This window comes from Brachyhypopomus gauderio, chromosome 1 (assembly GCF_052324685.1).
Source record: "Brachyhypopomus gauderio isolate BG-103 chromosome 1, BGAUD_0.2, whole genome shotgun sequence".
Lineage (NCBI taxonomy): Eukaryota > Metazoa > Chordata > Actinopteri > Gymnotiformes > Hypopomidae > Brachyhypopomus > Brachyhypopomus gauderio.
Window position 1 is genome coordinate 31,090,316 of NC_135211.1, and position 14,569 is coordinate 31,104,884.

The following is a 14,569-nucleotide window of genomic DNA, read 5'->3' on the forward strand; positions in this document are numbered from 1 at the left end:
ATTGCCTTGTAGTTCCTGTGTGCTACAGGAGCCATGACTGCCGTTCAAGCACTAGGTCAAACCAAATGCTATTGTAAAAGAACATGTATTTGTTTTTAGCTTGGTTAACTGGATTTCAAATACTTTTTAAGAGCAGTGTTTAGTTAATCTGCAACCAGTTATATATATGAAGGAACTGCTATAATAAACTTTGTAGAGATATTTTATTCAAAATAGCAATAAAGTTCACACCAGGACATTTCAGACAGAGGTCCTTCATCAGCTGTGCAGCAAGCAAAGTTATTCTAATGTCCTAGGAGATGGAACCAGTTTATATTAGAAGAAGCAGATGTTTAAACCATTCATTCCATGGAGTTCTGAATTTCAGAGAATATAGATCACGTCTTTTTCTTTGAGCTTTCTAATAAAGCAAACAGATATGTATTTAAAACAATGTCCATTAGCATTCAAATGCCTTGCTACTGGACATGGCAAATGCTTAATTCTGATAGTCATAACTAACTTATAAACAAACTTTTTTTTTTTACGAAAATAAGAATTCCTTTGATGTTTACTTATCATCCTATCATCCTACTTATCCTATTTATCATAAATAAGTGGCTAATGTTATATGTAAATGTTACAGAATGTTCTAGAACGATGCAGAGGCCACACCTCTGTTTAAGGATCCTCCTACAGATGATAAACACCAAATATGTGCTCATCAGCAGTGAGATGAATGACCTTTTGGGTATTAACCTTGACCTTTTGGGATGTGCCTCATGTAAACTACGGGCACCAAAGAGCCCATAGCCCTGGCCCATTCCACCTCCTGCTTTACTGCAGGAGTATTGTGTTTCATGCTAAAGACATGAGACACTAGTAATAGAAGTAAAAGAGAGTACTTGTAATAGAAATCAATAGTTTCTATTATAGTAATAGAAATAGAACGTAATAGCAGTAGTAAAAAAGGAGAAGCTTGTTGGTTATTCGGTTGAAAATTTTTGGGCCATCAAAATTAATTATTTATTTATATAATTATTAATGTATTTTATTAATAATTTTAATGCTAATGCTAATTACGTGTCCAGTGACAAGCTAACTGAGATTTAGGGTGGCAAGGCTTTTTAATGCTAATTTTTGATGGTATATTTGTTTGCATTGTCAGTTTTTACAGGGGCAGCAATACCATTAGAAAACTCAAAGAAAAAGAAATGATCTAGACTTTCTAAACTTTAGAAACCCGTTGATTGAATGTGACGATTTAAACATCTGCTTTGTGTAATATAAATTGGTCCCACCTACTAGACGTTCACAAGTGCTGTGTAATCAGATTGTCAAGGTTGTGATTTCCTAGACATTGCAGAGGAGTAAGAAACATCTGCTGGCTGCTGTGAAGTTACTAATGCTGCTAAACGTGAAGAATTGTGTCTAGTGAAAGAATACAGTTGCCTGCACACTGCTCTTACATTCTCCTTTTAACCAGTATGTGTATCAACACAGTAGCTTCGTTACAACTAAATTATGATCAGGCAGGGTCCCATAGGATATGTCAAAGCTGGAAAAATGGATGAGATATTGATTATTTTAAAGAGAATCCTCAGCCAAGTCAATGAGCAAGACATCCTACATGACATATCAATGGTGCTTTGGCAGGTGTTTTCCTGCATACCTAATTCTGAACCGGTCCAGTCTTTTCTGAGGGATTCCTAACCCATATGGGAAACAGAATGTTAAAAGTAGGGTTAACCATATACTTGCCTGAATCAATTCAGAATAAAAGTACAGTCATTGCCAACACTGTGAACCGATATGCCTTTAGTCGTTCCAGAAAGAGAACGTCATGATTATAGAAATCTGATTTCTAAAGAACCTACCTAATAGTAGAAAACAAAGCTTCTTTGTCAAGAATGGATGAATCACTAAATAATATACAACCTCTCTAAGCCTAATTATGACATTATAGTAGATTTCAGACATACTGGTGAGAAAAAGAAATGTGTAGTGCTTTTAAACCACGATAGAATGTTCATCTAGTTCAGCCAGCTGGTCAGGGAGACCAGTCAGGATCCATCCAAGCTAGCTTCCGCTTTTGAGCAGCCGACTCTCATAAATGTCTGTGGTGCCTTTCCTGGTTTTGATGTTTTCATTTCTATGTGAAAAGAACAAGTAATGGCTCTTTTTTTGAATGACACAGTGCATGCTTTAAAGCATGCAACACTGCGCTTGCCTCTTTTTAAATCATAAAGTTTCAATGTCTGGATCCAAAGTAGCTTTGCTAACACTAGTGAATTAACAGTACCAAGGACCATTCAAAGTTTAGGTTTAATGTCAATGTTTAATGTTCACTATTGAATGTATATGTACATAGTTTGAATAAGGAAAATAGTCTTAGATTGTCAAAAAAAAAAACTAATGGTGTAGGATCATTTGGAGAGTTTGATGATTTGGATATCAAAGTATAGACCAAATAGCCTTAGATAAACTTGATTGTGATTATAGCAAGGACGTCTGAATTTTCCTCAATAGTTTTTGTTGAGGTTACTAATTTTTTACCCCCATACTGAACATGATTGACGTTTCGAGTATGATTATGTTCTTAAACAGAATATGCACTAAGAACGTTACTTATATAAATACAGATGTCAGAGGTAAAGTACACCTTTGGACAAAGTTTATGCAAAGATTGAACTTTTATTTCAAATGTTTAAAAATGTTTCCAGCCATTACTGTGCAATATAATGCACTAAGATAACTGAAATTGTTGGGACGTTTTGTGTCTGGTTTATTCTCAGCCTTATACCAAAAACATTTTAAACACAAGGTACAAAGTGTATTATTTCTCTCATAATTTTTCTGTGTAAATGCCATCCAGACAACTGGATCAGTGAAGACACAGGAAGTAACTGCACAACGGGAAACCCAACATGAGTAAAGATTTGTAACCCTAGTAATGTTTTCCATTACTCAGCTTAACCACAGTACATTAGGTGGAGAAAGACCATTCACCACAAATTAGTAGTCAAAATCAATTGTGTGCAATGCTATAAAAGACAAAGGCAATGGCAAATAGGTTTCAAGTTGTTTTTACACAACTTTGCAAACACCACAGATCATTAGGTTTGTGTAACGTGAGGTTTATACCTCCTTTATGGTCCTCAATCAGGTAATTTTGAGTCTAATTAAGTCTTATTACATAGACACCTCCAATGGTTGAACTCTTGCAATGTCATGATAAATTATGTTTTGTAACTGTTTTATAAGTCTTATTGTAGTGCACATTTTCTAATAGTGTCACAGCAAACCATGTTTGAACATGGGACATTATTCCATGACCCACTGTAATTATTAAAATGGAAAAATCCCATGAGATTTTATTTTTTTTACACATTCTACTGTAACACCCCCATGAGCATGAAACACCCAGTGCAAACATAAGGCTCTGAACACAAGCCCAGAAAGCTACTGTCACATGGACAGAGATCAGTATTTACACAGTATTCATCCAGACACGTTTTTAGCCTCAATGAACATTGTCACTCCAGTTTTGCTCATTCTGTTCACATCCAAGCTCTCCTCTTCTGTGTCTGTTTCACTACTTGGCCTCAACGAGTTCCAAAGCCTCATCAATACAATTTTCTTCGCTTCAGTCTGTTTCTTTTTACTCTTGAGTGTCTCTATCCTTTCCTCTTTCTGCCTTTTCATCCTTTGTTTTTATCCCTCTCTCCTTTCCTTCCTTTGCTCTCTCTTCCCCCACTCTTGAAAGTGGCTTGTAGTCAAACCGTGCTTCTGATCTCTGCCTAAGTGTCTATAATTGATTTTTAAGGGATAAGCTTCCCGTGATCATTTCATATTGCTATCACTCTATTCGTCAGGGCTTAGGGTGGGGTGTGATTCCAAAGGCTAGGAGCCAGTGACACCGTGGTACATAATTAAGATGCACTTTTCAGATCGTCTCAGATCCGAATCATTACCCCAGCACCCGTTCGCCTTTAGTGGGTCTGTGTCTTCTTTATCAATTACTAGGGAGGATAAACACTTTCTATCTTCACCCTCATTCATTCCCTCCATTTAGTTTTCTTGGCACGCTTAAAAATGGCAAGCACTTGTATGCTTCTGGAAGTGTGAGAAGGAAGTATCTTGGCAGGACTCAAAAGGAAGCGTAGGCTTCGTTATCCTCTCCCTACTGGGAGGTGCCAGCAGCAGTAAATAAACCAGCTCAGTCAGGATTGTCGGGATACGTCAGGACTGATGCTGAAGAACAGGTGAGATTTGGCAACACTTAAAGACTATAAAGTCTAAGGTTTTAGCGTTTGACTGAGTCAACCTATGGACGGTCATGATGAAAAACCCAACAGTGGCTGGATACCTAGTATAGCCACATGCCTGCAAGCCTGCAAGCCTGCGAGGAAGCTTGGCGCAGTTTCAGGCCATGTGAGCAGTGGGATGAAACCAGCCGCGTGATTGGGCTATGAGAGGAAGACTCAGAGAGGATACAACATCTTACCATGAAACCCATCATTGCAGTGTAATAAATCCAAAGGCTTGTGCAGGAAAGTCACTCGTTTGTGACAGATCACACAGCGATGGTGATATTGATCTCGGATTTCAGGCCAAGTGGAGCGTGCGGTAAATGTAACCCAGTGCTGTAGGTTTACTGGGCTGAGGATTTACGGCCTTTAATATAGGTCCAAGTGGAATGAGCATAATGAATGTATCCGGAAGCACTATCAGGTTCGTTCAGTTTGACTATATTTACCATTAAGGACTAAAAGAGTTGAGTGAAAATAAGCTACAGCATAGATCACTGTTAATCCAGATTAGTTCAGCAAAAAACTGAGCCCAAATTTTTGAGTCTGTCTTGTAACTGATTTGGTTATAGGACAGATCTGCATATGCAAAATACTTAGTGAAGTGATGCAACAGATTATGTGAACTCTTCTATACTAAAATTAATGAGCAAACAGTTAAAACACTCTGTCTTAATAAAAACATTCACTCAAACATAATCAATCAATATTAATAGATATTAACTAATAATAATAATTTCACCTGACAGAATCTGACATAAGGTCAATGCCAGCAAATCATCAGTAGCTTCCCAGATGAAGGTGGATCATTTTTAGTTGCTTAAGGATTAAAGGTAGCTAGAAGGTCTGCTGGGTTGTGCCTGACTCAGGAAGTGTCTGTATCTCCAACGTGCCCTTCACAGCACCAACATCTTTCCCCCCAGCTCAGTCTGCCTTCAGCCCTCAACACTCTGGGGAATGAGACCCAAACGCTGGAGTCCATCAGGTTCAGATGACGGGCTGCATGGGTCTGCGTGGCATGGAGGCCTATATGTAAAACACTGGCCTTTGTCCAGAAGACCTGGGCATGAGTCTTTCAATTCATCACCAAGAACCCTCTTGTCTTTCGAGTGCGGTAATAATAGAGAATTACTGGCAGCACAAGGGGAATTGGACTCAGGCTGGTTGATTTGGCCAGACCAGCAGGAGGGGATTTATGTCCTGATGAACCCCAAGTGTCAATATCATCTGGAGGGCTCTTCTATAGGGCAGAGCATTCTCTAAAAGTTTGTGAAAAGTTTTGGCATCTCGTCAAATATGGTACCTGAGATTAGGTCACCTATCCGTTTGTTACATGTAATCTCTCATTCAAAAAGCTGGCTGGCGGGTCCTCAAATTTAGAGAGTGTTGAGGGGGGAGAGAAACTGCTGGTTCAGTGAGAGTGATCATAGTTTCATAAGACTGTGAGGGAGAAGATCACTCCAGTATCTGCACCAGTATCTGCATTAAGCTCCAAGATGAGTTGGGAATATAAGAAACTTCAGATCAGCATGTTTCAAAAGACCAAAAGCAGAGTGGGTTTTGACCCAAGTTTGGTGTCCAGGTACAGCTGCGTGAAACCGTGGATACAACCCACTCTGGACCGAACCAACTTTGTTGTAATGCGCTGCGACTATAAAGGGGCCCACCAGGCGACATTTGTTGTGTAGAAAGGCAAATGGATCACCTTTCAACACATCAGCCTTGCAGGCACTTCCTCAGATAAACCTTCAAAGAAAACGCCTGTGAACTATTCATTGCTGGTATTTGGGTTCGGCTCTGCCCACCATATGTTCATCAGAAGGACAGAAACAGCTTGGGCTCCCCTGGGGGTCATGACCTCAGATCTGACAGTGTTTTTGCTGCTGCATATCAGCAGGCAGTTGAACAATAGATGTATTTTTTTTTTGCCATTTAAAGTGTAGTTCAGCAATAATCCGCTGCTCATCTAGGTGGTTAGAATGCCCAAACATGTTTTTTGAGTTACAGAAATAGTCTGACACAAACATAACCAGAAATACCCCATGACATTTAACAGAACTTAGAACTTTCAGTTATTCTCTTATTTCCAACATCTTTACTTTACATTCCCTCTTTCCATTACAGCTTATTTCATATGGCTCCTTTCTTCTCACATGTAAGAGGTGCACGGTTCCTTCTCCTAGTCCTCCTGCTCGCATCATCGGTGTGAATTGATCTTCATCACTGATGCCATCACCTTGTACTTTAAGTGTGTGAAGGGTACAGGCTTCCATAAATGTACTTTTTCTACACACCTGTACCTATGACAAGTGACCTGAACTTAAACATGAATATAACAGTATTGTACTGTGTATAATATGATTCTGTTGGTCTTTGTCTTGAGACATCACAGTTCAGGTCTCTACTAGCTCAGATATAAGGGATTCAAGACATTTAACTGGATCCAGCAGACAATTATCAAGCTCTTCAGATGAGTAAGTTCTGTTGGCGGATGTAATTCTGGACCAACGCTTAGCTTCAGGCCCACTGATGGTGTTCACACATTTGGTTGTGTTAAGGATATGATTGTACATCATCTTGTCTTGGAAACATTGTCTCAAAAATGTTCCAATAGAAATGTTTTGGCTTCCTACTGGGTTCTCACTTATGCATTTACGCACAATTGTACATGGAAAACAAAAATAAATAAAACAAAATGATTCTCAATAGCATTACAAAATCCCATTTAAACTGGTTTAAAAACAAAACCCTTACGCAATCACTGTCTGAGGATTCTTGCCATGTATATTTGATGGCAGATATGAGCAGAGAAAGTTTACAATGTGTATATCTGACCCATACAGAACAATTAACCCATGCTTTTAAAACACAAACATTTAAAACATGCATCACCTATTGACTGTGTAATTGAACCAAATCATAGTGATTCTGTGTTTTTGGACAATTAGAAGCAAAAATGGATATACCACTCACATGTCAGCTCACACATTTCTGTTGTTAGGCAACGTAATTTTAGACTGGGTGGCATAAAAAAGATACTGGAAAACTTAATTCAACAACGCAGGCATTAATTCAATACATGGAAGATTCCCATTTAAAGATGGGAATTCTACCTCCAATCAAACTAAATGAGCTGTCTCTGTGTAATGGTCCGGTAAGGTAGGCGGGACGCAAATGCGGACTAAGAAGAGGTTTATCAATGGGACTAACACAGCTAAGAAGGCTACAGACAATACACCTACAAAACAAGGATAAATCAAACATCAACCAAGAACACCAACTAACACTGAAAGAAAATGCTAATACATTAACCCAGGAGAACATTACAGCTAAGGAATTGAGACATATGGAACAAAAAAATAATAAATAAAATAAAATAAAAATCACCAAGTACTTACAATTACAAATGACCAACAAAGTAAATCAATCAATCAAATTTTATTTATATAGCGCTTTTTACAACAGTTGTCACAAAGCAACTTTACGAGTGCCGAGTCCAAGCCCCCAGTGAGCAAGGCAAGGGCGACAGTGGCAAGGAAAAACTCCTGACAAAACATAATACTTAAATACACAGACTAAACCAAGAATCAAACAATACACACCTGAAAGCAATGATGATGGGTGGAGAACAAGGTAGGGGTGTGAAGACCAACACAACCAGGAATTTCAAAATAAAAGGCACACAAACATATGGAGAACAAAACAAAGACATGACTGACAGGAGGGAGGCGGGACCATATGTGACACTTAGCTGAGACACACCTGAGACAGAGAGTAGCTCCTTAGTACGCATGACTTCTTACTGTCATCATGTATATGTGCTACAAGTTAAACTACGTGTGGTAAGTCCTTTTATTGAAAGACAGGTCAAGAAATTCAGTCATTGCATCTTCCTAATTTAGAGCAATTTTTATGACACCCTGCAGGATAGATAGTCTACTAAATGGTTTGCCAATATTTTTAATAATATTAATTTAGATTATTTTTCTTGCAGACAGAGCCATGATTCAGACTTTCATTATACAAAACGTTTCATGCTGATCTTGGACCGGTTTCCGAAATCTACACTATAACCACCACATCTCCCTCAAGACCCAAGACAGAGCAAAGCCAAATTTCAGAAAGCTCTCGTATGAGGACAAGGGGTCTTACGAGGTTAGGACAGGCAAAGCCATCTCAGATTGTCACTAGTAATGAAGTTCCAAGCTCAGGTTCTTGTCAGCATAGGGAATGTGTCTAACAGAGGTGTCAATTCCAGGTTCAGAAAGTAAAAGTCCTCACCAGGATTTTGGTCAAGCTTGCTAGATTTTCTAATTAGTGCAATCCAGGTAGAATTAGTGGAATCATCACAATCCAGGAAGCCTGAGCAAAATCCTGGTGAGGACTTTTACTATCTGAACCTGGAATTGACACCTCTGGTGTCTAACCATCTCCCCGACTGGCCCATATAAAGAATGCCATGTCTTTGACATCCACATCAACTTGCATGAACCTTCCACACACGGATCCACATTCGAACAATAGAGACAAAGAGAGAGAGAGAGAGAGAGAGAGAGAGAGAGAGAGAGAGAGAGAGAGAGAGAGAGAGAGAGAGAGAGGGAATAAGGTAATGGATCCACTGCCAAAAGCAACATGAAGCACACAGTTCTCTTGAGGAAGCTTGTGCTTGTGTTTTCCAATTGCTGCTAGATACTTATTCCCCACTCCCCACAGTTTCCTCAAACAATGCCTGACTACCTCCATGGATTTAAGTTTACTTTTATCCATTTGAGGGTACAAACACAGCTGAACATGGCAGAGGAACTGAACAATGCATTTTTGAGAAGTGCAACAAGCCTACCATAGCGGAGGCGTACAATGTGGATCTGTTTATCTGTTTCTTAACTGTGTTGATGAAACTCTGAAGAAAGTTCAGTTCACAGAACTGGAAGTAAGTGGATCAAGGCACAGTTCCATGAAAGCAGTAGTTGTATGCAAATAGACTGAAAGGAAGTCTTTGGTGTGAGACCACCATGCAAAGCAGGTTTTCTTTGCACAACTGAATAAGAAAAATCTGTCAGGTCTCAAAGTCTCTTTAATGCAAGCAGAAACTAATCGGCTTTGCCCAAAACTCACAAAAGGTCAGCTCCTTTAGTGCCCCTGCAACCAAGAACTTCAGATGTCTACAAAAACCTCAAAAGAAATCAAATGTCTACCAAAACCTCCCTAACACAAATCATAGCAGTCATGATAACAGGATATGTAACACTTATCCAAAACAGAGAGAATCAGGAGTGTGATGAGGTTTGCCATGGTTTGATCTTTGGTGGTTTGCTCTCACCCAGTGCTGGACCCTGTTCAAGGAATTGTCCATCGCATCAGACATGCAACAAAAGCCAGTCCCATCTGACAGAACATCTAAAGACCAGAAAAGAGAGACAAGCTGAAGGCTGTGAAGTTTTCTCGGCTATATGCCACTCAATTGTCTAAACTGGTCCTGTTGAGAAAATTTGCTTACATAATAAACCACATTAGACTTGGACAGAAAACAGTTGGTGTTTGGTCCAGTAGATTGGAATTCTACAGTCAGAATAAATATTACGGAGTGTGTGCTGTACTTTTAATTCTGGCAGTAAAACTACAATTTCTGAACAAACTGATTGCAAATTCATAAGGTTACGATGCATCTTCTGAGGGATTCTTCAGACGTGGAAGAGAACTCCTAAATAACACCACAGTGGCGTCATCAGAATGTATATCAAATCTCTACGTTTGCATGCCAATGCACATGGATCATGGTTTTAGGCTATAATGCATTCTGCCATAATACCCCACCCCACTCCGTCACACACCCATCTTTGAGTCCCACCATCATCTATCACCCACCCTCATCTACACCCATGCCATGCTGCCTTCTCCCAGGGAAGAAAATCAAAACAAGTAGGGTCCTGCTTTCCATCGACCAGAACATATAACAGAGCTAAACAGAGACTGAATGAGTCTATGCAGAATGGGATTAAAAGGTGGATCTAACAGATCTAAAAGGTGGATCTAATGGATTTACCCTGACAACTCACAATATACTGTGCCTTCTACTGTTACTAATGAGGCCTATTGTGTATTACACATATGTTGTAACTTTCATTAGGAGGCACATATGTCGGGTATTAGCAATATGCTAATGAGCGGAAATACAGTACAGCATCCACAAAGAAGTTTGATTGATTTTTGGTCTGTTTTATCGTCAGGGTGAGTGCTGATGTTACATTTGTAAAAATAAACAAAAAAGGAGATGACGTTTGCATTTTTTTGAGGAAATTGAGTGAAAGCAGTGTGTAAGTGTGTGAGTGTGTGTTTGTGTGTGTTCATTAGCATGTCAAGAACATAGGCACGGAGCCACAGTGAACAGCTAGTGACTCTCAACACTCCATTAGTGATCTCTGCTGAGCTGTTAGGGTGCCATCGGCCTCCTGCCACCGTCAGCACAAACCCACGGAAACGTCAGCCCTGCGTATGCCGAGCACGTGCGCTCTTGGTGCGCGCTCGAACCGTGCACACCACCCAGGCAAATCGAGCTTCTCAGCTCCAATCTCCCCACAAGGGCGCCGAAGGACAGACACTGGAAAATGTTCATGTAACATAGAGCCAGATGTGCAGGTATGGAATCCCAGAATCCTTAGCTCACGGCTCACTCTAAATGTGACCTAGACCTTCTAGGTCTTCTATTACTAAAAGTAATGCAGCACATTGAATATACAGTATATTATGCAGTGTTTCAGAAATGTTATGGATATGAGAAATACTAGAGGATAATTAGGATTATGTTTTTATTGTGGTAAAACCAGTGTGATGGAATATGACTTTCAGACATTTGCTTATTTGTACGATGTGTCCATACAACTTTGTTTTGCTGATTTGTATGGCCTGTTCTTAAACACCATCTGAGCACTATGAACAGCATACTTGGCAGTTAGAATCACAAACAGCCCCCCCCCCAAAACAAACAAAAAAAAACAGATTTTTAAAATAGCATGATCCAATCAATTTTGAACAGCCATCTTAGAACTGTGTTTCAAGACTGTGAGACTTGTTAATGGAGGTTACTGAAGTGACAAGACATTGTGGCTTATTAGTTAGATATTTCGATTCCACATTCAGAGTGAAAAAGGACTATAAGGAAGATATTTTTGACACATATACAATATGACCTGTTCATTCATAATTTCAAACAAATGTCTGCCAAGTTAAATCATGACATTGAGCTGGACAGAGGGTGCAGCGTAAATGAAAGAGGGAATTATGTACAATAATGTGGCCCTTCCCATGACTTACATAGAAATTCAAATGTGCCTAAAATTAAGCATTTTCCTGAGAAGCTTATCTTTCCTATTTCAATACAACGACCTTGAATAACCTGCTTTGCAGGCACTATACATTCACACATTTCGTATGCATGAAGAATAAGAAGGTTGACGGACAATTATGACATGGCCAGAGAGCTCGGCTGTCTGCACAGCTCATTGTCCAGAGAGCTGGGCTAAGTGATCAGGGATGGGTACTTTGAGCACTTTGGTATAGCAGCGATGACGCAACTGTACAGGTGCAGGTATCTTGTTTACAACCTTGAGATTAGCCCACAATTTCTGCAGCTAATTTCAAAGGCACAGAGTGCTGTTAGCATGGAAATGTTAAAGGTTTCATAGTAGACAAGGGATGCACATGCCTCATATTTCCACGCAGTGCGATGACATGTAAAAGTGGAAGAACCAGCGTGTTGTTGTTACAGTACTTTTTCTTTTAATAGTCCACTTTGAAATCATCTCCTCTATAAAGTCATCTGGATCGCCGCCCGAAGCTAAAAACGTAGCTATGGCATTCGATTTTAATTCCCCATGAAAAGACAACAGAACACAACAGAAGTAGTTCACTTCTAATGCAGCCCCAAACTAACAGTGACTGAATAATCTTAAACAAACCTTACGACGAAAACACCATAAACTGTATAAAAAGTATAAAATATAACAGCCGTTTGTGGGGGTGAAAATGGGGGAGGGTTATTTCTCAGATTCCAGTTTCCTCTATTTAAGCTACAGGGGACACAACCTGACAAGGAGATGCATCACAACGGGATGGGAAACAAAACTAGAATCTTTTAAGGGTGCTTTCCTCACTGCATCATCTGAACAGCAGATCAATAAGGTTCCTGTAGGTAAAGTAAGCTCTTCAGATATCAGTGGCAGCCCCACGGCGGAGGACGGTTGAGAGGAATAGGCGTGGACGTGCCGACTCACCACTTTGAAGTCTTCGGGGTTGCACTCCATCCCTCTGTAGTAGCAGGAGAGCAGCATCTCCTTGATGTCGTGACCGGCCCGATCATAGAACTCACGCATGTTGAAAGGTCGGGGCTTAAAGGTCATGAAGTCGGCCTTGACCTTCAGCGTCTCCAGGACACTCTCCTCAACCAGATGAGTGTCTCGGATCTCGTATCTGGTGACGCAAAAGCACAAAGGCTCATTTTATGAGATGTCTAAGCTTAAAACTATTACGCTTAATGCTAAAACCTTTATTTCCAGTAGCAGTGTAATACCTAAAATATCACTGGTGTTTAACACACGTGACTATACTGTGTAATATGTGATCATTTGTCTAATAAGTGATGGGTACTCTCATTTTCATACTTTTAAGTGATTCAACACTTTTACATCAACAAGTTACGTCAACTTATACATTTTTATTAAGGAAGACACAAGACATTATGCCAAATTAACAAGCAGTATGATTCAAAGCACACTTTTGCATCCTGCCATAAATAGAACAACAATAATTTTGTACTGCTTCTAATGTAACATGCACTACAGAAATTATTACCGCAGGTTGGGTTTTTGCTATCTGGAAACTCTCCCCCAGGTGTAGGACACCAACACATGAATAAAAACACGTTTACAACCAAACGAACCACATGAACCTTACCAAACCATACCAAAGATTTACCAAACTTATCAAACTACCATGCAAATAAACAAGAGGCTTCACCCATCATAGAAGCACTTTAAAATGTGAGTCAAACACTAGCAGTTCATATCTCTCAGAACTGTAAGACTGACTGGTATTTCTGGATTCTTAAAACCAGGGTTAACAGGGCCAGCATCATGGATTCATTTTATAACAAAGGGGAAGCTTTTAAAATCCATTTATAAAGCAAACATCCATTGAATCCATTTATAAAGTAAACAGAAAAAATATCTAGAATATGTTTTCTCGTAAGCAGTCATGTGAAAGTATATACCACCAGTTACTGCGGTTATTGATGGCGTATGCGAAATCCCCCATGTAGCAATTACAAGAGCTAAAGGAAGTGCATTTGGGAAAAAAAATCAAAAAGACAATTGCTCCATACTGCCAGTGCCATTACATCAAAGCTTTGTTCAGAAAGGTTACACTTCGTTACACTTCACTAGCTATTCAAACCAATGACATTGCTTTTGTTCCCCTCTATCCTCCAAAGCGAGCATGTCTTGAGAATGCGTTCTGAGACCTGAATGCAAAAGTTGAATCGGGCCGGCCGGGCCGAGTGGCAGGCAGGGCTGGAGGGAAGATGACACAGAGATGTGTTATGAGGTCAGCGTCTGACAGCACACTGAGAGCTCGGGCAGCTTTCAAGACACGACCTCCACGGCAAGCGTCACTTCTAGCTCAGCCACAGTGTTAGGAAAGGCTCCGAGCACACAGCAGTGCCACAGAGAGAATGCTGCGTTAATACGGACACCGTTGTAGATAGAGCCACACGCTAGGAGGCACACTGTCTTCAAACGCTGTAACGATGTCAAGAGCTCCACAACATGAAGATTGGGGGGGGGGGGGGGGGGGGGGTACATCATTCGTGGTTTATCTCTCTAATAACCGATCTTTAAGAGTAGTAAAATTATTACAGAATCTTATCTAGTATATTTTGAGCACAAAGTAAAACAGATGAATGCCATAAAATGTAACAGTCTATAAGAAAGTAAAGAATTATTCATTTAATGCTGATCCACTAATTCTCACAGTTAAACTTACATCATATTTTGCACTAAACACCAAGGATACTTCAGTCCCAGCAGTGGACAGCGACAGATGTGGACGTTTAGAGGGAGCCCTGCTGATATGAAATCCTTCCCCTCTGTGGAGCACCCAGCTGTTCTGAAGCAACGCCCACACTCACCTCAGTGGACACGGAGCAGGCTGGTCCCGCACGCCTGCTAAAAGTCAAGATTACAGTAAAGTGAGGGATGCAAGAAAAGCAGGTGGTGATAGGACAGCAG

General features: G+C 40.1%; 1 protein-coding gene across 1 annotated transcript in view; it reads right to left on the bottom strand.

Annotated features, from left to right (window-relative positions):
- The window catches only part of asic1b (acid-sensing (proton-gated) ion channel 1b), a 193,583-nt gene that overhangs the window by 151,352 nt on the left and 27,662 nt on the right, over positions 1-14,569 (bottom strand). Inside the window, exon 2 of the mRNA XM_077008785.1 lies at positions 12,560-12,755. Coding sequence (XP_076864900.1) covers positions 12,560-12,755 — 196 coding nt within the window. The remainder of the gene's footprint in view (positions 1-12,559; positions 12,756-14,569) is intronic.